The following is a 27,756-nucleotide window of genomic DNA, read 5'->3' as shown; positions in this document are numbered from 1 at the left end:
AGCCCTTTCCCCACTACCTATGCAAAATATCTTTTAGTATTTTAAGATAATATACTGGCAAATACAGACGTACCATCATTTGTTGCATATTAGAATTTACCAAATAATAAAAACAGTATCTCATTTAATCTTTAGTGAATTCTTAGCACAAGCTATACTTGGATATTGTAGTATATTAACAAGGCTGGAAGATGGATGCTATCACACATATACCTCCTATCTTGGTGGCTGATACAGATCCTGGTCCCACTGATTTCTACAGCCCTTTGCCTTTTTCAGTTTATCAAAGAGTTTCTATATAGTCTCCTTGGAATCTCCTTACTTTGTCTCCAATATCATCTGTTCCCCAACACTTAACTATTCACTCTGAACACGTTATTTTATCTCCGAATCCCCTGTTCTCAGCTCTAGTAGTCCAGGCCTGTATAACCTATTGTAAGCTGATGTTATAGACTGAGTATCTGTGTCCTCACTAAATTCATATTTTGAAGGCCTAACCCCTAAAGTGGTAGTATTTGGGGATGGGGTAGGTAATTGGGGAAGGTAATTAGGGTTAGATGCGGTAATAAAGGTGGGGCCCTGGTCCAATGGGATCAGTGCCTTCCTAAGAAGAGACACCAGAAAGCTGGCTCACCCCCACTCTCCCTCTCCTCTCTCTGCACAAAGAGGTCATGTGAGCACCCAGTGAGATGACAGCCACACACAAGCTAAGAGAAGAGGCTTCAACATGAACCTTGCCGAAACCTTGATTTTGGACTTCCCAGATTCCAACACTGTGAAAAACAAATTTCTGTTGTTTAAGCCACCCAGTCTATAATATTTTGTTATGGGAGCCTGAGCAGACTAAGATAGCCAGGGACAGAAACAAGAGGGAAGGTAAGTTGTCTCAATGAGACAGTTCTGATTTTAGAGGTTTTCAAAGGCATAGTAATACACTAGTGGTGTAGCAGAAAAAGCAAAGAAACAGATTATTTGAGTTCTTTCTAGTCTCTAGTTCTACTATTTTCTGAACTTGGATCTGAACTGATTTGCTTAATTTGTCTGAAACTAAATTTTCTTATGGTAAGATAAAAATATATCTATTTCACAGGGTTACTATAATTATTCAATGTACTTACAGATTGTATCTAAGAAAACATACTGTAGGGTATAAGGCATCTTCTATGTTACTTATTGGGAAACAGTACAACTGAATTTTAAAAAGTAGTTAGGTTCAAACAATAGCTTTGCCTCTTATTGCTATAAGATCTTTAGCGATTTCTTGGAAACACTTGTGCCTCAGTTCCTCATCTCTAAAAATAGGGGTGACAGCTGGAGCTTATAAATATTAAATGAGAAGGCATATTAAAAACTCTCTAGCACAGTGCTCAGCATAGAAGAGAGGCTAATGCACATTACATCATGAAGATGACCAGATGGACAAACACATCAAGAAACATTAACAGGCATACTCTACACAGGATCAATATGGCAAGGAAGTTTTTATCTGCATTTGCCTTTTAAAGGCAAAGCCACTTGAGAAAGGAAAGCATTGATGTTATAAATATAACACTGAAATTTTATATTAATTTTATAGATTATATAGTGTCCACTGCCAAGCACTTGTGTGCACAGCCCCAGTATCAGGGCTATATACAAAACTCAAAATGCTCCAGATTTAAAATTCAAGTACATGAAAATTGGTCAAGAGAAATAAATTCTAACCAAGTAACAAGAAGTCTATTTTGGGTTAAGAACACATGACTCTCATTATTTATGGTATTAGAGAAATCAAACATATGTTAAATGAATAAGAAATATAAATGTATATTAATTTATTAAAAGACTGAAGGAATACACTATCGAAAATTTAGCCAGAGAAAGCTTCTTTATAAATCTGTGTGTTGAGCAGTAAGTGGGGGAAAAAATGACAGAGAAGGAATGGCAGAAGGGTAGTAGGAAGATAAGACAAATGGTGGGAAAGGCAGAGGCAGAGAGGGATATGAGCAAAGTAGGAAGATCAACCAAAGCAGATTACAGAGTCCCTACAAAGCAGGAGCTTTCTAACAATTAAAGCTAGCCAACCACAGCAGCGCTGGCTGCTCTGAGCTCCCATTACTGAAAGTCGGAGTGTGAGATACCTCAGACAGAACTTCTGTGCTGGAAAATATTCCAGGTCTCTTACTACACTGTGTGAACCCTGCAAAGACAATCACTGACAACAGAAAAGGAGACAGAGGACCCAATCCCAATCCCATCTCTTCCACTCACTTAACTGTGACCCTGGGCAAGTCAGCCTCTTAGTTTTTCATTTATAAATGGGGAAGTTTGGAGTAATGGAATGTCTGGTCAGCCAAGAACTCTCTCAGGTCCCTAAGAATTTTTAATTAGTTAAAGATGTGTAAGTTCTCCACTTTCCTTAGTACATGATCAAACTTGGTAAGAAAGAAAAGAACTGCTGAGAAAAATGAACCTTACATTTTTGGCCAAAACATAATCTGAGGAATCTAAAGTCTTCAGTGGGTCTAATTCCTCTATGTCAAGTACTACACTATTTATGGGGAGAGCTGACATGAGATATCCTCACTAGTTATCCTACTCAGTCACTTACACTGCAAAGCATGCTTTTCTGTTTCCTGTCAACGCTGATAATTAGTTCAATGTCAAAGCCCTGTTTATGCTCCACATCAAGCCTCAAATTTTGGATGCCTAAAATCAGAAAATGAATAGAACTGATTCATATGCTATACAACAGGTCAATTCAATTATTAATGAATGGCAGTATGGTGTAGCACACTGGATGTAGCGCCAGACTGTGTACGCTTGAATCGCGGCCTCTCCCACTGTACTAGTTTAGGCAAATAGAGAAGCTCCATGAATGTCATTTTATTAAAATATTGATGAGATACTGTAGGAACTTAAGTTTTATTTATTAACAATTAACCTATGGTAAAACTGATTTTGTTATACATCATTTTAATTAAAGTCACAGAAGCTATTGGTGGTGTTAAGTAGGACTTACTGTAATGTCTGTGTGCTTTAGTTTCCTCATCTGCAAAATAACATTATCTGTTTCATAGCCTTGTTGTGAGATTAAATGTGTTACTATTCATGCAGTGCTTGGAATGACGATAGGCATGCAGTGTATGTATGTTACTTATTAGTATTTAATAACAACTTTATTAATTCACATATCACAAAGTTCATCATGTTAAAGTATACAAATTATTGGTTTTTAGTATGTATATTCACACTTGTGCAAGCATCTAATTTTAGAACATTCTCATTGCCCCAAAAAAGAAATCCAATATCCATTAGCAGTAACTCCTCAATTCCCTTCTCCCAATAGCATCCAGGCAACCACTAACCTACTTTCAGTCACTACAGATCTATTTTAGACATTTCGTATGAATGAAATCATACATTATGTGGCCTTCTGTCTGGCCTCTTTCACTTAGCATGTTTTCAAGGCTACACATGCTGTAGCACTTATCAGTTATATTTTATGGCTGAATAATATGCCATTGTATGGACATGATGCATTTTGTCAAGCTAAGTTATTTGGGTTGTTTCCACCTTTTAGTTATTATCAATAATGCTGCTGTGTAGTACATTCACTTACATGTTTTGTGTGAATATGTAACTTCATTTCTTTGGGGTAGATACATAAAAGTGCAATTGCTGAGTCATATGGTAACTCTATTTAACTTTTTGAGAAACTGCCAGACTATTTTTCAGACTGGCTGTACCTTTTTACATCCCCACCAATATGACAATTCTAATTTCTCCATATCTTTGCCAATACTTACATTCTGACTTTTTGATTCTAGCCATACCAGAGGTGCAAAATGATAAATCACTGTGGTTTTAATTTCTATTTCCCTGATAATGAATGACGTTGAGTTCTTTTCAAGTTTACTGGTCATTTGTGTATCTCCTTTGGAAAAATGTCTATTCAAATCTTTAGCCCATTTTTAAAATGGGTTGTCTTTTTATTAAGTTCTTTCTATATTTTAGATACATGTCTCTTTTCAATTGTATGATCTGCCCATTCTGTGGGCTATCATTTCACACTTTTCACAGGAGCCTTTGAAATAAAAAAATCAACTTTGATGAAGTACAATTTATCTATTTTTTTCTTGTTGTCACACCTAAGAATCCACTGCCAAATCTCTGAAGATTTATCCCTGTTTTCTTCTAAGAGTTTTATGGCTTTACCTCTACATTTGGGTCTAACCCATTTTGAATTAATTTTTTAATATAATGTGAGATAAATGTTTAACTACATTCTTTGGTTTTTTAATATTTTATTTATTTATGCTCAGAGACAGGGGAAGAGATGGGGAAAGAGAGGGACAGAAACATCTATATGTGAGCTACATCCATCAGTTGCCTCTCACACATACTCAACTGGGAATCTGGCCTGAAACTCAGGCATGTGCCCTAACCAGGAATTGAACCAGCGACCTTTCAGTTTGCAAGGATGATGCCCAACCCACTGAGCCACACCAGTCAGGGCTCAACTATATTCTTTTATATGTGTCTATAAAGTTGTCATTATGCCATTTGTTCAAAGACAATTCTTCCCCATTGAATGATCTTGTCACCCTTGTCAAAAATTAGTTGACTGTAGACATGCGAGTTCATTTCTAGACTCTTAAAACTATTCCTTTGATATGTGTGTGTATACATAATTTATATTAATACTTAACTATCCTCATGATAGTACCACAGTGTCTTGATTATTGTTGCTTTATATTAAGTTTTGAAACTGGGATTCTGAGTCTTCCAGATTTGTTCTTTTCAAGACTATTTTAGCTGTTCTGAATTCCATGTAGTTCTATATGAATCTCAGAACTGGCTTGTCAGTTTCTACAAAGAAGCCATCTAGGATTCTAAAAGGTATTGCACTGAATCGGCAGATAAATGTGGGAAATACAGTTATCTTAGCCATAGTAAGTCTTCCAATCCATGAACAAGGGATGTTTTTCCCTTTATTTAGATCTTCTTTAATTTATTTCAACAATGTTTTATAGTTCTCTACAAAACCAAGTTATTTCCTTAGTTGTTGCTCTAGAACTTACTTAGTGTATACATCTTATCAGAATCACCTCCAGATTTACATTAATATAATGTTACTTTTTCACAATGCTATTCCTTTCCTTTCTGTGACATTATTGTTACACACACACACACACACACACACACACACACACAGTCTGTCCGGAAATAATCCAGCCATTATTAATCTACCAAGAACCGTATGCATGACATCAATGTAACCTGGCAGCCAAGGAGAGTGGACTGGAATGCACATGGGTGAACAATGACAACTTCACTGTACTAGTCAGTGGGGGCAGTAGACACCATTGAGTGAACACATGTACTGACTGTGTCGCTGTGCATTCAAAATAAGGAGTAGAGCTATGAATCTGCATCAGATTTTGTGTTAAGCTTGAGCATTCCTCCATGGAAACTATTCAGATGATCAAGAAGGGAACAGCTATAGGCAACTGGTGATTGGCAGCTTTATTAGAACAACGCACTGGCTCATGTATTACGTCTCGTGCAGTGCAGAGTTTTTTGGCAAAACATCAAATCACCCAGGTGACTAGGTTCCCCCTACAGTCCAAATTTGGTGCCCTGTGCCTTCTGGCTTTTCCTAAAACTAAAATTACCTTTGGAAGGAAAGAGATTTCAGACCATCGATGAGATCCACGAAAATATGATGGGGCATCTGATGGTGACTGGGAGAACTGTGTGAGGTCTCAATGTGCCTAACTTTGAAGGGGCCTGAGGCTTCATTGTCCTATGTACAATATTTCTTATATCTTGTATCTTCTTCAATAAATGTCTCTATTTTTCATATTACATGGCTGGATACCTTCTGCACAGACCTCATATCTATAAATGTTTCTAACGTTTACATTAGAACGTTCCAACAATACATTATAATTATTACTTTAATATAATTTTGTCTTTTAAAGACACTGGAAAAAGGAGAGCAAGGATATATACTCATAGCTTATTATTATCATTCTTATAACTTTCTTATTTATCATTTCTGGTATCTTGATGTGCTCTTGAGAATTCAAGTTACTATCTGGAGTCACTTTCTTCATGCAATATGGGTTTGGTTTTAGTCACTTTTGTGCTGTTTTTGGCAAATACAGGACATTTCTATGTTACTGGCTCGATAAATTATATACATACTGTTTTATACAAATGCTTTGAACAATCAGTTAAGAAAAAAGAGAATATGCACTTATATTGGCTTTTATAATTACATAATTACCTCTACCTATATGAAGTTTAATACTTCATACAAGGTGGGTCTTGAACAAATTCTTTCCAGTTTTCATTCATCTGGTATCTTTATTCCTCCTGCATGCTCAAAAGAGAGCTCTGCTGGATGTAGGGTTCTTGGTTGAGGTTTTTCCCTTTGATTTCCTTAAATATGTTATCCCACTGCCACTGGCTGACTTCTTATCAGAAATGTCAAGATTTCAAGATTTTCTCCTTGACTTTGGCTTTCAGCATTTTTACTATAATGTACTGATTTTGGATTTCTTTGAGTATATCCTACTTGAATATTTTTGAGCTTCCTTGATGTATAAGTTGTTTTCCAATAAAACTGGCAAGTTTTTAGCCATTTTTCTTCAAATATTTTTTCTTCTCTTTTTTCTTTCTCCTTTCCTCTGGTATTCCCATTACACATGTTGGTACATTAAGGTTGTCCCACAATTCTCTGAGGCTTTTCTTCATTTTTTCTTTACTATTTTTCTCTGTTCTTCACCTTGTGAAGAATCTATCTTCACTAAAGATTTTCTTTAATGAAAATCTATCAAGTTTGCTTATTCTGTCTTCCACCAGTTTAAACCTAGTCTTGAGCCTCTTTAGTGAATTTCTACTTCAGTTATTGTACTTTTCAATGACAAAATTTCCATTTGGTTCTTCTTTTTTATTTGTAATGATTTCTATCTTTGTACTGGTAGTCTCCATTTGAGCCACATTTAAGAAACCTTGCATTTCTTCTTTAATCATGGTTTCCTTTAGTTTTCCAGATATATTTATAATGGCTACTTTGAACTCTTTTGTCTGTTAAATCTAATATCTGGTCATTCTCACAGGCAATTTCCACTGCCTGCATTTTCCCCCGGCATAGGTTAATCTATTCTGTTTCTCTACATGTGTCATTTGGGTAGGGGCAGGGGGAATTGCACATTTTAGCTAATATATTATAGTAACACTGGATAATGTCCCTCCCTATCACCAACACTTGATATTGTTATTTGTCTATTCAGAGACTGGCTGAAATTATTTTAATCTCCCCTCCCTCTCTGCAAGGAGGCTTGCCCTTGCATAGGCCCACCTTCATCCTGAAATGACAGTAGCTTTGGTAGGTCCCTCCTCTTGTACTTTTTCTCTGACCACACCCTGCTGTTAAACTCCACTAACTGCCAGGCTAATTGATCTATTGTCTTTGACAATATCCTGGGAAATAAACTGCTCAGCAAACTTAAAGTCTGTTAGGGCTCCTTTGAAGGGATACTTCCTGAGGTCAGTATTTAAGATTTGTTCTAATCACAGGAGGGTTCCTTTCTGCTCTCTTTTCCCTTTTCTCTCTAGCAAACCAGCCAGCCTTCTGGTTGCCTGTATCTTCAATGAATCACTCAATCTCTTCCCAATTGCCTTTCACCGAAACCTGCACCCTCAGCAATGAACTTCACACTCTCATTATAAATGAAGCTGGTTCCTTTGGAGAGAGATTCCAAGCTCTGTTATAAGGTCTGCTTGTTCCTCTGGGGCAGTATTTCTGAGCCCTGGTACTGATGCTGGGGGCAAAGGCAATGGCCTCCTTTTCTCTGTGTAACACCTCCTTGAGACAGCAATTGGAGGGGACGGGTGGGCAGCAGCTTGCCTCTCTCAGGGTGGAACCTCTGCCCCACCAACATAGCCAAGGGCAATTGGGGTCCCACTGTTCTTAAGGGTACCATACTTAAGGTAGAGCCTCTGTCCCATGAGTAGGGGCTAAATGAAGGGGCTAAATGAAGGGAAGAAGACCCCACCTCTGAGTTGCACTCAGAATTTAGTCTTAACAACAGATCACTGAGGTCGGATTAAAAAATGCTGAGCTTATCCCCTGTGTCCACTGGGAAGAAAGTCCCCCAACTTTAAGCTGATGGAAAAGGAAGCTCTGTGTTCTCAGTTGCATCAGTTTGGAGGCGAGTTTCCATCAGGCTCAGCCGAGAGGGAGGAAGGGAGGAAGCAGGTCTTAGTTTAAATACTGCAAACTTTCACTTTTCTGACTGAGTTTTAGTAGATTTTTCTTGAATAAGTAGCTCTTCATTTACTGTATGCTCTTAGGACAATTTCCAGAGATTTTAAATGATAATTTTTAAAAAATATTTTTTACCAGTTTTATTGGGGATCAGATCCATGTAACTCCTCACACTGATAGGGCTGGAAGAGGAAGTTCTTGATGAGTTCCTTTGTATGAGAAAATGAATCTGAAACTCTAAAGTAGAAATCAGAGACACTTTTCTTATCATTCCCAAGCTGAAATCCCAAAAAGTGACTCAAAGATCATGTACAGGCTGCCACATGGTGGACTGAGTCAGAAGAGCTATTTTGTTCTTTCTCCCTATATGTACCCTTCAATGCCTTGCAAAACATCTGAATAAAAATTACAGTCTAAAAAGAAGTATTGTTTTATTTTGAACTACTGTGAGGCATTCCTCCTGGCCTACAATACAATTTATCACCTGTAGTCTGGTTTTATGCCAGATCACAACTGGATGAGAACTTTAAGAAGTAAAAAGTATGGGAAGCTTTTGGTAGTGTGTGTGTGTTAAATAAAGATATTAAAAATGTTTACCTTTAAAGTAACTGGTTTCTAAATGTGAATTGTACTTGCATCATGTATTGAAGTATTCCCTCAGATAAAGACACCAAATGAACTTTGAGTCAAATTTGCAAGGCATATGAATATGAAGCTCATTAGTTTTAGTGAAAACTAGAGTTTAACAACTTCAAGTGAAAGGTTTTCAGAACCAAAATCCATGCCTCAAGTTATTCCTAACAGATCCATGCTAAGAATGGATCCATGCTACAGGATTAAGGTTTCTATGTTGGCACATTTTCCACAGGGGAATGTAAATATGAAATTTTACCCATTCATTTTCTATAGTCCACAAAGGTAATCCTCAGTATGCACCTCTAGCTGAGAGAGTGCCGAACCAAACATCACAGGCAAATAGCCAACTCAGGAACCAGAGCCTAACACAGTACCTAGAATACAGAAATTACTGATAAAAGATTTGTGGACTACAGAGAACTCCACTGATATGCCAACTATGGGGTAAGAAAAAGTAAAAAAATACAGAATCTTTCAAATGGTAGAATGGAACTCTGTGTTCATATAAATTTATTTCACTCCATAAACTGGCTGGGTAGATAATACTATCTCTAAATGTAATAATATTTTTATGCTCCACTCAAAAGAATGCATAAGATAATCAAGGCGGCTCAATTTTAGAGAAAAAAGTGATTCTTTTAAAAAGTACTGGTCTTTGCTTATGCCTCCACACTATTATAAAAAATATATGATATATATTATATTTTATATATATATAAAATAACATGTTATATATTATATTTTATACCTTTATAATCTATTATAATATAAAAGTTTAAATTACAGAAAAGGGAAAGAAATATCACATGCAGTAATAATAATATTCAGATAGTCACCACTTAGTGAATTTTCTTGCAGTCATTTCTCTTTGTATACTTTTTATTAGTTTAACATAGTTGTGATCATACTGCATGCATATTTTTATATCCTGCATTTTCAGTAAACAACATTATAAGGTGTGCTTGAGATTCTGCTGTATGGTTAAGAGAATATCAGCCCTGGCTGGCGTAGCTCAGTGGATTGAGTGCAGGCCTGCGAACCACACGATCCCGGTTCAATTCCCGGTTGGGGCACATGCCTGGGTTGCAGGCCAGTAAAAAGTGTGGGAAGTGTGTCCCCTGTTCCTGGCAGGGGACACACGTGAGGCAACCATATATTGATGTTTCTCTACCTCTCTCCTTCCCTTCCCCTCTAAAGATAAATAAAATTTTTTTAAAAAGAGAGAGAGAATATCAGACAACACCAAACAATATGTACAAATCATAGGAATTCTGGCCTCCGCTCAATTTCCAAGTTCCCTTCATTTATTTAATAGGCGTCTATATTACAGGTGCCAATTCTGTGCCACATGCAGCACTGGAGGAGGAAAATACAACGAGAAGCAAGAGTATTCTTGTCCTCAAAGAATTCTCAACAGTTACTGTCTGTCTTCACAGAAATACGGGCTCACCTATGTGAGTTTGAAGGTAATAAATAAATGCTTGAAATTTGGCTATTTATCCCAGATAACAACTGAAGTTTTCCACATTTTATCCAGTTGTATTCTCATCTTACATAGGTGAAAGAGCTGCAATTCTTTTGCTCATTTTATGACATATTTTTCAATGTTTATTGCAATTATTAGTACTCTATTGGTCTGGGATCAGTTGTGTTTTAGAAAGCAGTAAGAGCTTTCATTTCTTGAAGATGTAAATTTTCAGATTATTCAGCATACCTACTCCCATCCTACATATCTGCATGAGGCATTTGTTTACGTGCTGGCAGATAGTCACAGCTTGCCAATTTGGGTAAAAACGTAAAGGAAGTGCTTCAATAAGCACAGGTGCTTATACCCAAATCTACAATGATCCACATGCACCTGGAATTATTTGCACATATGCACAAACTTTAGCAGTTGTATCTGACTTTATTTTATATGAAAAAATTTAAGCACTCTTAGTTGGTAATTTTCTTTGCTGTCTTTCAATTTAAGTCTAGTTGCCTAAATGGTGTCTCAAGGTATGAAATAAGAGATTAAACAAGGTGTTGAGTCATAATTTCAAACCTTATGAAATACACCTTAGGTGGTAATGAGTGGGAGCACGGAGCAGTGAAGGTGCTACACACAACAGGTAGAGGTCTGTTCTCTATCTGAGGCCCCACCACTCACTGGTTACGTGAATGTTGGCAAGTTGTCATTAATGTAATCCTAGGTTTTCTTATCAGTAAAATAGGGATAGTGACATTCTTGTCATACTTAACGCATTAGTGCATAACTATTACAAAGCAGATCTTTGTAAAAATGTAAAACACTACATAAGTGTTAGGAATTAGGTCTAAGGATCATTAACTCATAACTATTTCCTAAAAATCTCGGTACAATTTTTATTTTTTGAAAGGATCTGTTCCCTTACATTTACTTCGAAGTTGTCACGAAGGTTTTACATAAGAAAAGTGCTGTGTTTTTCAGAGATAGCACCCATAATTTATCCAAAGGGGTGCTGCAGCTACCAAGCAGCTACTGTATGAAGGCTCCAGAGACATGTTAAGGAAAGAAAAAGAAACTAGGGTAGCAAAACAAATGGGGTGGTAATTTGAGTTCCTCTTACTTTCAGACTGGGTTTAATGTAGAGACATGTACTACTCTCTTTCTCTCTACATCGAGAACCTAAACTCTTAGGATGTATGTAGATCCTTTAGAGCAGTCCAACAGTTTTTATTTCAAACTCTTTTTAGGGCCTTAGGCGTGAAAGAGTCACTAATAGTTTTAATCCTTGGAGACTGAAATGGTTTTGTTTGTCAATGTTTTTCCATTAATGAAGATTACCTAGCTAGGTCCCTATTGACATTTGCTTATATCAGAACTCCCGGGAAGCAGAAATCTGCACACTAGAACTGAAAATAACACCAGTGCAGTAATCACCATCTCCAAAGATCTAAAAGCCAGAAAAACACAATACTTTGAAAACTTTAGATTTTCCTATTATCCTATAAGTAATAAACATACTTAATTAATAACTGTGGGAGTTTTTTCTCCTTTAGCTGAAATGTATATGAAATTTTAGCACCCTATTTCCATACAGATGTAGTATGGATTCTCCCAACTAAACTAAATAAATAGCAGCTGCTTTCCTAGCCCAAATAGCTATTATGAGTATGTTAACAAATATGTTCTTGTAACAACATGCTTCTTTTTCTTTCACTTACCTCTCCCCCATTAGCACATAATGGTTTGTCTCTTTCCCTCTCTTTACCACATCATAATATTCCATTATGTAGCCATATACTAGCTTCTTCATATACTCCCTAATTGCTGGGCACTTGGCTGTTTCCCATCTTTTGCTTCAGTGATAACATTTTACTTGCGTCCAACCTATCCACGCAATGGATTTCTAAAAGTGGCATTTCTTGGTGAAATGGCAAAATGCATCTGTAATTCTGGTAGATACTGCCAGTTTTTTCCCCACAGGAATTGTGCCATCTTGTACTCCCATCAGATGAGTGAGTACTTCCTTCCTAAAGACCCTCTATAAAAATATATACCCATGGATCCCACCCCCAAATTCTGACTCAGTAGATAAAGGGTCAGGCCTGAGCAGACTTATCTTTAAAAAGTCCCCCAGGCAGTACATTCCTGGTTGAGCACCCCTGTTCTAAAAGGCATTCTAGTCTTTTTACACTGTTTGAATCCAAAAGAAAATTAGAGTTAAATCTTTAACTTTCAAAATTTATTCTCCATGACACTCATTCAATATACCTTTTAAAAATCCTCATCCAAGGACACGCTTATTGATTTTAGAGAGAGGGGAAGGGAGGGAGAGAGGGAAAGAAATATCTATGTGAGAGAGAAACATCAACTGGTTGCCCCTCATATGTGCCCCAACCAGGACCAAACCCCCAATCTAGGCATGTGCCCTGACTTGGAATCAAACTCATGGCCTTTTGGTTTACATGACAATGCTCCAACCAACTGAGCCACCCCAGCCAAGGCCAACAATACTTTTTAGGTGCCTATTATGTTCTGGGCACGCTAGGTGTGGAGGACATAAAGATAAATGCCAGAGGAGGCTTTCTGAAGGATGTGCTCCTGGAGCTCTGTAGGATTGACCAGGTTAAAAGGAATAGAGGGATACATAAAGGAAATAGCATTTTCTGGGTACAAAACAACATATACAAAGGGAGAAAATAAGAAACAGAAGGGATGTATATGTGTATTTAACTAGAAACATTTTATATTGCTATAGCATAAAACACAAGGGAGAGAAGTAAGCTGCAAAAGCAGGCAGAGATCGGGTCACTAAGTATCTAGTATGTTATGTTTAGGAGCTTGAACTTTATTTTACAGGCCAAAAATCACTCAAGGGTTTTAAAGACTGGGAGTGACACGGCCAGACTGTTGTTCTAGATTTATGGACAATGGACAATGGACTTGTAGGGGAAAAAAAGAAAAAGAAAGAACAGTTAGGAAACTGATGCAGTAATCCAGATGAAAACTTCAATTAGGGCAGGGGTTAAGGAAAGAATGGGCTAAAGAAACCATAAGAGATAAAACGAGCGGGACAAGCCATTACATGTTGGGGGTAGAGGTGAACAGGATGATTTCAAGGTATTATCAAACCACCACCAGGAAAGCACTAGGTTTAAGCAATTTTTGCAGCAGCAGTGATAGGTTTAAATGATTCAGTCATACTCTTTTACCCGGTCTTGGCATTTATGAGGCCAGGGATCGAAGTATGCAGCCCAGCAAAACACAGATAAAACTGGTAAGCGTCTCCTTAAGCATCATGCTTTAATCAACTAAGTAAAGCAACTTAGGCAATCCAACAGTGAAACACATTTCACATGGTCATATCTCTGATGCACCTTCTCTTATAACTCCTCTATTGGTGGGTCTCTTCTTGACTCCATTTCCCTCTATGCCCATGAAGTGGCCCAGACAATTGCTGACAACATACGTAACTGTTGGCACAGGGAACAATATGTGGCTAAGGGTCAGCAGCATGAATACCTGTTTTCCCAAAATTGAACAAAAAACAAGATTTACAATATTAACACAACATTTTGGGCAGCCTGAAGTCCTGCCATTAAGCGAACCCTTCCCACTGTTCTGACTGATCCAAGTGTAATGGTCCTGTGAGGTGGAGCAGGACTGAGTTGTATGTATGAAACCTGGCACTTGCTTTCTTCTCAGAGTTCCTAAAAACAAACTGGAGGGAAACCGAAAACTAAATAACCATCAGATGAAAACAAGTCCACTATTTAGAAAGTCCATGAATGAAACACACATACACACACACAGTAACATTAAGGCTTACCTTTCTTTTATCTTCATCTGTTGGTTCAAATTTGAAAGTAGCCCTATGCTGAGGGGGGAAAAGGGAAACAATGTCATTTTAAATATGCAGATTTTTAATTTTGGCTCTTTAATAATATATACTTTCTCTAAAAATGCTGCCTTCTTATATCATATTTCATCTTCTTATTAAAGTCAGAGAGATAGGCATGTAAGCAAACAATTTTAAGCAGTATGAAAAGACTACCGCAGAAATATATACCAATGAGCGCAAAGTACCAAGCCTCTAACTCTGCCCAGGGAAATCTGGAATGCTTTGTAAGCAGTATGAAGAATTTGAACTGGACCTTCAGGTATGAATAGAAGTGTTCAGGAGGCAAATGGAAAGCACTGTAGAAACAGAAACAAGGGCTCAGATGTGTGAAACAGTGTGGCATATTTGTGAAATAAGCAGCTCCATCAGAGTAAAACACAGGACACATGTTAGGGGGGTTGGGGAGTGAAGAAAGATGAGGATGAAAATGCTGACTGGACAAAGACTTGGAAAGGCCTTCCAATGTTGCTAAGGGGTTGCACTTTCTTCTTCATATGCAATAAGAAACCATCAGAAAATTATAGGTAGGGAAGAGAATACTCAGAAAAATATTCTGTAAAAATGAGGGTTTAAATCATGGCTCCATCACTTAGTAGTAGTTAGTTGAGCAATTAACAAACTCTCTATAACTGGATTCCTCATGTGAAAAGAGGGGGTACCTAGTTCACAGAGCTGCTGTGAGAGTTAAAACAGCTATGGCATATAACACACCATCGCAGTGCCTAGCACATATAAAGAGTAAATATTAGGGTTATAATAATGGTGATACCAATAATATTGAGGGAGAAAAACTAGAAGAGAAGAGAGTGTCATGACCCCTAAAATGACTGGCAACACCTGGCAACACCGTATTTTCCACTCTGTAGCTACAACAGATGATGGAGTAAGCTGACTTGTCTACTGTCACAGAAAGAGTGGTGGTACCCCCAAAACTACAGCACAAAACTCTTCTTTCTCCACTTGTTTTATTCAGAAGAACCAAGTGCTCTTACGAATCCTAAGCTTTCCTTAAAAAAAATCTCCACTGATCATCTCTCTGACTTTCCTTTGCATTTCCCACATTGGCCACACTAACAAACGCTTACTGGCAACCCACCAAGGGTTAAGCACACTGAGTATTAAAGGTATTATCATTACAGGTGGTTGTACATTGACAGCTTTGTAGAAGAAGCAATTTTTGAAATTAAATGAGATGGAGAAGAAATGTTGACAGTGCAACAGTTCTGAATGTAAGAAATGGTAAGAGGTAAGACTCAGAGGAAAGAGAGAAGGGCCATTCGAGGAAACCTATGAGGGTATGCTTCACTTATGGTATGCAAAACAATTAAAGTCAATTATGTCAGGTGGCAAGGGGCTGAATTTTAAAACTTGGACCTGAACTGCAAGACAGGTAACAGGCACACAGGAAGACTCTGAGGAAAGCATACATCGTTGAGCAGTCTGGAATATTTTGGTCAGTAGCTTACGGGCCAGATAAAAGGAGAGCAGGACTAAAGACATAAAGCTCCCCGAGAAATGAGCATCAGCAATCCAAGCAGGGTACTGCTGGCAGCAGTATAAACTGACACAAACTTCAAAAGGGACAGTGATGTGGCAAGACACATTAGAAACCATAAAAATATTCATATCCTTTCACCCAGAACTTCTACTCTTAGGAATTTACACTAATGAAATCATCCAGAAAGAGAGAAAAATTATATGTATTAGCATATTCCCTACAATGCCATCTAATATTATATAAGAAAAAAAGAGGATCTTGACTTTCCAACAACACGAGACCGATGAAATGAACTGCTGTGCAGCCACCTGATAGACTATTATATTGCAATTAAAAAGGTGGCTTAAAAGCTCTGTAACAACGTGGAAAATTACGTACAGTGGCATCAGGTGGAAAAAGAGCAGAACATCAAATTATACAGCTATGTCTACAATGAAAGTACCCACATAAATACATGGATGCATTTGAACGAAGGCTTAGTGTTAACATGCAAATACTGCACAAAAGCAAATGTATAGGGGTGGTGAAATTTCTAGTGATTTTTTTGACAAAACTCACTGTTGGTATATTATTTTTATAACTAAAAGGGAAATTTAAAAATAAAAGATGAATGAATGGATGAACAAGGAAAGAAAAAGGAAGGAAGAAAGAAGAATAAGTTGTAAATCTGAAGACTGTAACTTAGGAATTTATAGACCTGAGATTTAGTAAAAACCAACATTAGATAAAAGATAAAGCAGCACCAGACATCAGGCTATGCTTGTAAACTGAAGCTTAGTAAAGGTGCAATACAAATGAAAATAAACAATCGTACTTAGAAACCAAGAAAGCTTGTTATTTGCCATTATATGTGAATTCTACAAATTATCTGAAATGAATGCACCTATTTGCCAATATAATGATTTTTCTAAATATTCTTCAGGATTTATACTAAGGGAATAGAAAAAAATGTTTTGGGAAGACCCTCATTAAGTTATATATTTTAAACAGTTTCTATGTAGAATTATTCTTTTAAGGTGATAACTTAGAATAGTACCAAGGATGAATTTTTCTGTTGCTTTTTAAATGCAAAGCTGATACTGTTATAAAACCATAACAAGGAGGGAAGGGAGGAAGGAAGGAAAGAGAGAAAGAAAGAGAAAAGCTTTCAAAAGCCCCATCTAAAGAGCATGAGGGCTTAATTTAATTAGAAAATATACTGGTATGTGAGACTATGAGATTGAATTTTGAATGCGCCAATCTATTCAGAAACTCAAGCCCTCTAAGATTGCTTGGATCCAAAGATATTTAAGGCTGGCTTCCTTTAGCCAACTTAGATCATCCCCAACCTATTCAGTACCTCTAACCTTTACTCACTCCCCTTTCTATAGCTGAAAAGAAGGGAAATGAGGGACTAATACCTTTCTAGAACTGCTAGCCAACAGTCAACCACCTCACCTTCTTTATGTGCTTAATTTCCAGACAAACAGGAGCAACAAGTCAAATATAAACTAAAGGGTAAAACCACTGTTCAATTAAGAGAGCTAGTAAGGTAGGAAACAGCTCAGTGACACACCAGACTCATTTTGAAGACTCTCCACTGTAAGCTTCCAAAAGCTTAGGCTTAGGAGTCACAGAGCACTGGGTTAGAGTCCAGTCCTGCTTATTAAAAGTGTGTCCATGGTCCAGCTACCCAAATTTTCTACCCACCAGAATTTCCTTCTTTATGTATAGCTCCTTGCACATAGCAGGTGTTCAATAAATGACCACTACTGTTATTACTGCATGGCCTATGATATGGGCAAAACTGAACTCTTCATGGTAAGGGAAGTAGAAATTATTTCATTGATTTCCAAACAGTACACTCAAACGGTACTGATACAAGGGCATTAACCTAACGGGGGGTGGGGGGGTGGAGGTGTGTCTTGCTATGTTTCATGAACAGAGATTACTTCTAAAAGTAAATTCCAGTAACTGAGATTATACAACCTAATCTGGAAATAAGAACAAGGCATAACAAAAGAACAGCCCATGAAACAAGCTCCTCTTCAAAATTCTGTGGAATAAAGTCAGAGTCAGAACTGAACCTCAAAGTGGAAAGCAGAAAGTCCCCTTACATGGTACAAAATATTTACATGCCCTATTCAAATGTGGAGACTGTATTTCTAGAACTGTCCTAATATTAGGTCCCCATCAATCAGGTGCTTCTAGCAGATAAATTAAGACCTCAATACTATTAGTGTGGTTTTCCTCGCTAATGAGAACTACTCTTGGAGACCTACCTACCTGCATTTTAAAAAACTTTTACCTTTCATTTGTCCATAAACTTGCCATACTTCTAATGTAGAATCCTGTTGGAGCTTGCTATAGGATAACATATGTCCAGGTGGCTTCTACAGCCACCAGGCCATCTCTCTGGTTGTCATCATAGTTGATGACTCTAGGCCTCAGTTTCTTTACCTATTAACTAAAGGGGTTGGACCCAATTATCTTTGAGCTTCCTTCTAGTCTAAATATCCTATGATACTACTGTGTATCTTGGGGTCCTGGATCACCACTGTTGATAATCATGATAGCAACCAATCTCTCTACTAAAACTTCATTGGAATAGACCCTAAAAGAGAAAAAGGAGATGGGACAGCCTAGACTAGCACAATATTCATTTCCCCTAACAGCTCATTTTATCACTGGAGTGAAGGAGTTAGGGTTCAACAGTAGGCAAAGGAAGTAGTACACTGGCTCTGAAAAACCTCTCTCTCCTGTGTTCAAAAACACAGAATAGGCAGGGAAAAGGGAACATGGCCTTGCAAAGAGCCCTGGATATACAATCTTGGGACTAGGTCACCACTAGCCATGTGCCCTTGAGCCCAGAGAGTCACTTTGTCTTTCTAAACTTCAATTTCCTACTCCCACCAAAGGGAATACTTGTATCTCCCTCAAGAGTGTTTTTTCCAATAAAAAGGATATGCTTTTATTGATTTTAAAGAGATAGGAAGGCCGCGGAGGGGGGTAAGGGGCAGAGAGAGAATAGAGGGAAACATCAATACGAGAAACATTGATTGGTTGCTTCCTGTATGCTCCCCAATGGGGATCGAACCCACAACCTAAGTTGCGTGCCCTGACTGGGAATCAAACCCACAAACTTTTGGTGTGGGATGACACTCCAACCAACTCAGCCACTAAGACAGGTCTCCCTCATAAATTTTAACATAAGAGGATTACAGTGTTACCTCGGTACTCATTGCTAATTCATTCTGAACTCGTCACAAGTGCCGAAACCGATGAGTACCAAACAATAAAGCATTTTCTCCTGCTGGGCACCGTTGTAACTCGTACAAAGGCTAGCAAGTCCGTCAAGTCCCGAGCAAGTGTCAAGTGCTACAACATTTTTTTTCTTATCAAAATGCGACAAGTACAGGTTTGATGAGTTATGAAGCTGATGAGTACTGAGATATGACTGTGTATGTAATGATATGTGAAAGTGCTTAGAATAATACGTGGGGCATAGCAGGCACTCAACATATGTTAACAGGTGAAGTGAGAAAAAGAACCACCACTCTTCCTATTGTTAAAAAATACTTTCCCATGCTGAGTCAACCTGCATTATGTCCTTGAGAAACAGACATTTCTTTTTTTTTCTGGGATAAATAGATCTACCCTTTCCTCATAATAACCAGGGGCAGTGAATGAAGCAAGAAAGCTTGGAAATTAAAGTCTCTGTAACACAGCAGAAATTAGACATTGTTACCTGTTGCCTGTTACCTGCTGCTGTGAACATGGCACAAGGTATTGTGCTACCCATCAGAAAGTGTAAAGGTCAAGAAAAAGAGAAAGAATGAAGTATATCCCCCAATTTCTTTGATGTCAACTCTGTTGACTCAGTGGCACGTATTTACGTGGCGCGTAAATGAGTTACACATATAACTCATTTAATCCTGACAGCAAACCTATGATGTAGGTACTATTATGATCCCTGATTTGGAAGATGAATAAACTGATGCACAGGAAAGTTAAGTAACTTGCCCTAGGCCACATGGATGGTAAATTGAGAACCAAGAGTCCAGGCAGTCAGGCTCAAGAGCCTGTGCTTGGACCACAGGATCTCCTGAGTACCTTGATCATTAGAAATGTAACTCACTGAGTGAACGCTTCCAGGTGCACTGGGCTCAGTGTTTGGCATTATACTTCATTTAATTTAAGCCTCAGAATAACTTACATGATATTATTCGTATTTTACAGATAAGGAAATTGACACTCAGGTTTAAAATAACTTATCCATAGTAGTGAAGCTAATAATGGCGGATCTGAAACAAGGTTTACCTGACTCTAAATTCCACCTTCTTTCCACTGTCCATGACTACCTCCTTTTGAGGACTGGCTTTACTAGAGACATAAGGTAGCATAAAGATCGTCTTCCCCCAAACAATGAACGAAATCAGTCTCTACATCATTCATTGCCCTTCTTGGTTAGACTCTTCATGGCCCCATAACAACCTCTTATTCTAAACATTCCTGAAATTGATTTTTCCAGATATAGAAAATGAAGCACACAGTATCCAGCTACTTTTCCAGGGTTTCCAGCTTCATACCCTATACGGCCGGACAATTTAATTCTACCTCCCCATTCTTACTGCCGTACCACAGTGATCATATTTCCTCTTCCTATTCATCTGCCTCCAATCTCACCTTGAGGGGCAAAGCCCCACTGCAGACATGAAACTCAGCTATTTCCTCTGTACTCTGGCTCTACTACACTCAGCATTAAACATGAGAACTCTTTTTGAAGAAGCTGACTCAGTCCGGATCAAGTCACAGCATTTTCAGGTTTGGTCCAAAAAGTTCAATCCTCCCAAACACACAGATACATTGAAGAAAAAAAAAGAATATACATTGAGCATTGCAACTTTAAAGACATTTCATTCCCAGTGCGAAAAGGGAGCTGGAGATGTCCAGAACTTAAGCTGCCAGCACTTGGCCAGGAGTGGTAACCAACCTGGAGGAAAGTCAAGATAGGAAGAGATAAATTGGAGGAAGCAAATCTGGAGTTCTGATTAGTTTAGCCATGAAGGAAAGGAAAAATATTAAAGGAGGTGATAAGGTTCAGTTAGAGGGTTTTCCTTCTCCCTTCCCTATGGAAAAAAATTGCTCTTTATCGCTAGCTATCTGTGACATAGTAAGTGCTAAATAAATACTAACTGATTCAACACAACAGCAAGGTTTCTGTTGTATTCCTTTCTTTTGAAAATCAGTTTGCAGCTACCTCAAATCTTTTTTGGAAAGTAGTTATAAATCAAGTAAAATTAATAGACTCTCCACAACATGTACACCTATGCATTAAATGAATTGCTCCAAAATTAGGTAAAGAGGCAACAGTAAAGCGTATCAAAAAGTGAATATGCCAAGATACAAACAGAATTGAATCCGTGCATCCTCCCAAAGAAAGCAGTGTAGTCCTGTAGAAAAAGCAGTCACACAAACTAGATTCTAATCTCAGCTTCATCTCTCAATGGCTGTGCAGACTTGAGGCAACATGATCCTAAATTTCATCTGTGAAATGGGGAATACCACCACTTCCCTCACAGGGTTGTTGGGAAGACTGCAGGGGAATGAAGATGTCTTATTTTTGGATTTTCCCCACCCAGGGCGGAAATGGAATTCTGGCTGTTCACTAATACAAAGTGCATGTGAGTGCAGTGGTGGGCACAGAGCAAACACAGAAGAGCAAATTATGAATGGAAGCAAAGGAAAGGAAGAACGATGTTATATGTAAGGGTGTGACTTGGTGTTGGATGTGTTTTCACAGAGGGAGTAGTCGGTCATTCCTACAAAGTAGTCTTCTAAATGGAAGAATAAAGGTGTGGTGTGCTCTTTTGAAGTGAGCATGTAAAATTCCTAGAAGGACAAGTAACGTAACGGAGAGCTAACGGTTTTAGGAGAGTTTTAGAGAAGTGCTTGGGATTTATAACAAAATACCTTTTTACGTGAGAGTTGTACAGTAGAAAGAACAGTGAATGGTTTGAAGACCTAGGGTGGAATCCCAGCTCACAAGGATGACCTTGGGCAAGTTACTTAACCAATCACAGAATCTCAATTGCAAAACGCAGATAAAACCTCACAGGGCTGCTGTCAAGATTAAATGAGATAACGGATGCGAAAGCTGTTAATGTAATACAAATAATAGGTACTATTAGAAGTTAGAGTCTCCATCCCACTGACAACATAGTATGTCCATGACCTTGGCATGATTTCAGTCCTTTGAGCCTCGGTTTTCTCATCTATAAAACGGGGAGGATAATACCAGCTACCACGCAAACATTCTGAGAATCAAGTCAGACCCTACAGGAGACATCATGCCTTGAAAACTACGGTGCTCCAGCTACATGGAGAACTACCATGGTGGCTGATAGGTCTCGGGCATGTCAAGGGCCGTGTTTATGCACAGAAACGTATCTTTATGCTACACAGGTGAGGAAGCCTCGTGTGCACTCGCGCGGCCAAGAGCGGGGCCCGGGGCACAGACGCACATCCGCGGGTTCCGGGGGTGTGCCTCGGGAGGAGGACCGCAGGACCCGCGGCTGGGCCGGAATCGGAGGAGTGGGCGCCAGAGTGGGGGCGGGGGCTGCAGGATGCACGGACGGCAGAGGCGGGGGGCGCAAACACGCATGCCCAGGCCGGAAACGTTTCTTTTGGGGGAGAGCAATGCGCATCCCCGGAATGAGGGGGGTGGGGAGGGATGCGCGGTGCAAGCCCAGAGGGCGGCCCGGGGGCGCTACACCGCAAGCTCGGGGCCGAGGCTCTTTACCTTATCGCTGTAATCCCTCAGAACCCGCTCGATAGCCCCCGCCTCGCCGGCCCGCACGATGTAGAGGGCGCGCTCTTCATCCATGGCCGCAGGTGCGGGGGAGCCGCGGCCGCTCTGCGCGCCCGAGCCGCTGCCTCCAGGTAAACGCCTCGCGCCCCCGCTCGCTCGCTCCTTCCCAGCTTCCTTCCTTCCCTCCTTCCCTCCCTCCTGCCTCCAACCCGCCAGCCTCCGCCCGGACAGCCCCGACGTCACCGCCCCTCAACTTTCACCCCGCGACGTCACCATTCCCCCAGCAACCAGAGGCTCGAGGCCGGCCCGGACAAGGCCGAGGACTCGAGGGAGGCCTGCCGAGCGGCCGGAGGCGGGGTCAGGTTCGAGGGCCTGCTCGCTTTTCTGCCGTTCCCTTCCTCGAAGGAGAGTGGGGCCTTTTAAGTGGGCTTTCACAGACAGAACTGCTCTCTCCTGACCCTCCTCTATGAATCATTCCTCGCAGCTGACGAGAACGACCTAGCTCTTCCCCTCCCTCCGGGAGACAGCGGCCAAAAAGACTACAATTCCCTGCGCGCACCGGGGTCATTCCACTATTCCAGCCAATTTACTGGAGTGCCGAACGGCACTTCGGGAGTAGTAGTCATCCAGGGGGAGAGACTTCCCTCCAAAGGCATGCTGGGAACTGTGGTCCTGCGACGGCCGGAAACGAGAGTCTGGCGGCCGCCGAGGCCAGCGGCCGAGAAACCGTTAGGGGGTGGGTCTAAGCGTCGGCTCTGCCTCCTTTTTGTTCCCTGCGGAGCTGATTGTCCCGTGGAGCGTTGGCTGGACTGGTTGACAGTCGCGGAAACTGCAACCCTTTGGTGGGAAGTGTGAAGCCCCGGGTTAATTCCCACTTTTCTCGGTTAGCGGTTTCAGTCTCTTTCAAATTCTTTCCTTCCTCCCTTGTTTGTGGTCATGTAATATATTCAGATACAGTAATGCGGGAAATTACAGGTAGTTATCTAGATAAAAGGTATGTGGCGATTTTTAACTAGTTTTTAAATCATTTTTATTTTTAATTAAATTTGGCATGCAATATAATATTAGTTTCAATTATACAGGCCAGAGGTTAGACTTAGAACTTTCTAGGTAATTATTATCCCGATATCTCGTACCTCTCTGACACCATACATGATTGTTAGAATACTATTGACTATATTCCCTATGCTGTACTGTAGATCCCTATGACTGTTCTGTAACTGTCAATTTGTATTTATAATTCCGTCACCCTTTTTATCCATCCCTCCCAACACCCCCTCCCATCTGTCAGCTGTCAAAACATTCTCTGAGTCTATGTCTGTTCTGCTTGTTCACTTATTTTGTTTTTTAGATTCAATCGTTGAGAGAGATGTATTGTCATTTTATTGGTCATCTTTATCTTTTTTTTTTCAAATTCTTAAAGAACATCTTAACATTTCATATAATTGTGGTTTGGTGGTGATGGGCTCCTTTTGCATTTTCTCGTCTGGAAAGCTCTTTATCGTCTGGAAAGCTCTTTATCTGCTCTTTGATTCTAAATGAAAGCTTTGCTGGGTAGAGGAATCTTGGTTGTAGGTCCCTGCTTTTCATCACTTGGAATATTTCTAGCCCAGCCGTCTGGCCTGAAATGTTTCTAGTGAGAAATCAGCTGACAGTCCTATGGGAGCTCTCTTGTAGGTAACTGCTTTTCTCTTGTTGCTTTTAAGATTTTATCATCTTTAATCTCTTATGTTTTAATGATGATGTGTCTTGGTGTTGGTCTTTTTGGTTTCATTGTGTTTGAGACTCTGCATTCTCTGGACTTGTATATCTCTTTCTTTCATCAGTTTAGGGAAGTTTTACATCTTTAAAAAAATAGGTTTTCAATTTCTTGCTTTCTCTTTTCTCCTTCTGGCACCCCCATGATGCCAATGTTGGTACCCTTGAAGTTGTCCCAAAGGCTCCTTAACTATCCTCATTTTTTAAAATTCTTTTTCCTTTCTGCTGTTCTGATTGGCTGTTTTTTGCTTCCTTATCTTCCAAATCACTAATTGATTCTTGGCTTCACCAGCTTTACTGTAAATGACTCCCTGTAAATTATTCTTCATTTCAGTTACTGTAGCCTTCATTTCTGACTGTCTCTTTTGCATGGTTTCCAGGTCCTTTTTTATGCTGCTGAAACTCTCAGTAAGTTCATTGAGCATCCTTATAACCACTAGATGCAAAGTTCAGTGTTTTGAACTTTGCATCTAGTGGATGGTTTGTTGCCATTTTGTTTAGTTCTTTTTCAGAAGTTCTGTTATTTTATTTGGGACATGTTTCTTTGTCTCCTCATTTTGGCAGCCTCCCCGTGTCTGTTTCTATGTATTAGGTAGAGCTGCTAGGTCACCTTGGCTTGGCTTAGTTGAGCATTGATTGCCATTGGCTTGTCAATGGAAAGGATTTACTCCCAGGCTAATCAGTTTCAGGGACTGGCTACAACCACCCCACCCAACAGGACTTATTTCAGCAGGGCTCTGGTGCCTGCTGAGTTCACCCCTTGAGTGTGTTGCTTATGGAGGTGGTTGGGTGGCACTTCAGTGTGGTCTGAAGCTGTCCACAAGGTGCGATGACTCTGGGACCTCCTAGGGGTTACATGCCAAGGTCATCCACTGCCTGCATTCTGCCTGGGGCTACCTGGCATAAGCTACAGAGCATTCTGCAGATGACTGCTACTTGTACTGGGCTTGGAGGTGCCCAGGGAGAGGCCAAGCCGTGAACCAAGGATGGCTGCCACTAGTGCCAGGCCTGGGGCCACTTAGCAAGTGGTATGGGGCACGCTGAGGCCAGATGCTGCTTTCTTGAAAGATTTTTGGAAAGTCAGAGGCATGAACCAAGATAGGCCATTCATATGGAAAAGCCACTGGAAACAGGTTGGGTGGGACCAAAATTTGGGTGGAGCAGGGTCTCAAGGAATCATCAGGAAGGGATGATTGGTGTGAGCCAGACAGATGATATGGTGCCCACCGGAATGGCTCTGTGGAGAAAGGGCTCAGCAAAGGAACAGCCGCCTCTGCCAGCACTTCTCTCTGGGAAAAAGCCGCCCCTCCGGCCCTTGCCCTAATGCCAGACAACTCAGTTCCTTCTCATACATCCCTGGTGCCCTTGGAGCTGCTGCCCCAGCCTTGGAGCTCAGAGGGAGTGAGTCCGAGCAAGTCCCTGCATGGGCCATTTAAGAGGAATGCCTGGGACTTCAGAAGCCCTTTGTCTCATTCAGCCACAATCCCTGCTGGTTTTTGTAGCCACAAGTTAGGGTGACTTCTCTTCCTGGACTGGTGTGGGGCTGGGACCCCCTTCCTCCTCAGGGGAGACCTCCACAGCCAAGATATCCCTCCTGATTTTTATCTGCCACATGTGGGTTTGTAACCTGCCTGTTCTGCGTCTCCACCCCTCCTATCTGTCTCAACGGGCCTTCTCTTTCTGTATATCCTTAGTTGGACTTCTGTTCAGCTAGATTTGAGGCAGTGTCAAATGGTGGTTGTTCTGTAGGTTAGTTGTCATTTTGACGTTGTGGGAAGATGCGAGTACCACATTTACATACCCCACCATCTTGACTGGAAGTGGCGATTTGTTTGCCTTAATAGCTGTAATGTATCCGGTGCCACCTGAGCGCCAGGCTCAGTGTTAGGTGGGCTCCAGATAGCCTCTCATTCTCATGACACTAAGATTTTTGTGGAACCAAAGGAACCTGAATAGGTTAAGCAGTTCATTCTAAGTCACATAGCCAGTGAATGGAGAATCTGAGATTTGAATCTGGGTCTTTCCCCAAAGGTGGCTTCTCTATAACCACCAGTAGCGCAATGATGCTGATGTACTGGTGGTGGTAGTGGTGATGGTGATGGTGCTGTTGATAGAGGCTCACACTTGCTAAGTGTTTACTACATGCAGGCGCTCTGTTTCTTTAGCTCTATTGCCTCAGTCAATTTCGAACAAATTTAGTCGGCACGTGTTCGATAACCTATACTGTGCCCGGCACTAGTCCATGCAGTCCAGTGCTGTATGGCGTAGAGACAGTGGGCCCCAAAAGAAGCCCCTGCCCCGAGAGAGCTTCAATTCCAGTGTGGAACCGATGAGGGAGGCACTATTCTCATTTTAAGATGAGGAAACTGAGTCTCAGAGAGACTAATAGGTGAATTTACCAAGATTGCAGAATTTGGAAGCTGAATTTAAACTCAGAGTCTGTGTTCTTTTTACTCTCCCAAGCTATTTGTTAGCATGTGGGGGAGTTTTCCGAGTAATTTCCACTTTGCCATTCCAAGCAACCTTTGCCAGAAATCATCTTTAATACCTCCCCTGCCCACCTCTACCTCTTAAGCTGTGCTTAAGAGGAACAAACATTTATTCATCTGATAATTATTGAGTTTCTTCTATGTGTCAGATACTGTGCTAGGCTTTGGGAATGTGGAGGTAAAACCAGATATGGAAGCAGAGCTCATGGAGCTTTAGATCTTTCTGTGGATTATACTTGCAACATACATTTATTGAGCATATTTGTTGAGCCAGGCATTGGGGTAGGTGCTGTGTCCATAATAAACTAAGAAAGATTTTAATCTATCTCTTGAAAAGGCACACTTTAGAAAGATCATGGTATATATAGCACACTTTAGAAAGATCATGGTATATATAGTAAGCTACATTCCTTAGGTAATAGTAACATTTTGCAATTGTTTTAAACAACTTACAAAAACATTTTAATATGGACTATCTGTGGATCTTTGAGGAAGATACTGTTCCCATATACAGATGAGAAAACAGGCTCAGATGGGTTAAGTAACACAAACTGAGACAGACTCCACTGAGAGCTGTAACATAGCAGTATTTGGGTGCCTACTCTGTGTCCAATACTGTATTTTGTGCTTTTTGGTGACCATATATTTATTTTTGGAGCAAGGGCTCCTGGACAGGATACTAACAAGCATGAAGTATCTGAGTAGAGCTGTTTCTTTCAAAGAGAGTCTTTACACATGTGTTTGAAATGTGTATTTAACAGGAATGGGCTTATGTTTTTAGGCTCCAACCCTGTACTTCTAAAAAGAGATGCAAAAAAAATAAGAAACCACATGAATTAACAGCTTGGGAAATTGCACTTTAGTAATTTTAATTAAGCGCTAATATTCTGACTTTATAAATCAAAAGGAGCTTTGACTCTAATTCAAGTCATCCTTTGACTACCGAAGAGACTCTGGTC

The 27,756-nt window shown here is 40.0% G+C and overlaps 1 protein-coding gene across 6 annotated transcripts in view; it reads right to left on the bottom strand.

Annotated features, from left to right (window-relative positions):
- Window positions 1–23,085, bottom strand: part of RIC8B (RIC8 guanine nucleotide exchange factor B) — a 100,353-nt gene extending 77,268 nt beyond the window's left edge. For 4 of the 6 annotated variants that reach the window (XR_005069739.1, XR_005069741.1, XR_005069740.1 and 1 more), the window contains exons 1-2: window positions 22,542–23,085; window positions 14,191–14,238 (exon numbers count right to left, since the gene is read on the bottom strand). Coding sequence is in view for 3 of the 6 variants with exons in the window: in XM_037068422.1 (XP_036924317.1) it covers window positions 14,191–14,238; window positions 22,542–22,625 (132 nt within the window). In the remaining 3 variants the exon portion in view is untranslated. The remainder of the gene's footprint in view (window positions 1–14,190; window positions 14,239–22,541) is intronic. The other 2 variants (XM_037068421.1, XM_037068423.1) reach the window with 1 other exon arrangement.
- Window positions 23,086–27,756: the final 4,671 nt, after the last annotated feature.

The sequence above is a fragment of the Sturnira hondurensis genome, unplaced genomic scaffold, assembly GCF_014824575.4.
Source record: "Sturnira hondurensis isolate 20B ecotype Veracruz unplaced genomic scaffold, ASM1482457v3 Scaffold0017436, whole genome shotgun sequence".
In the NCBI taxonomy this organism is placed as follows: domain Eukaryota; kingdom Metazoa; phylum Chordata; class Mammalia; order Chiroptera; family Phyllostomidae; genus Sturnira; species Sturnira hondurensis.
Note: the sequence above shows the minus strand (reverse complement) of the source record. Positions and strands in the feature narration are given on the sequence as shown.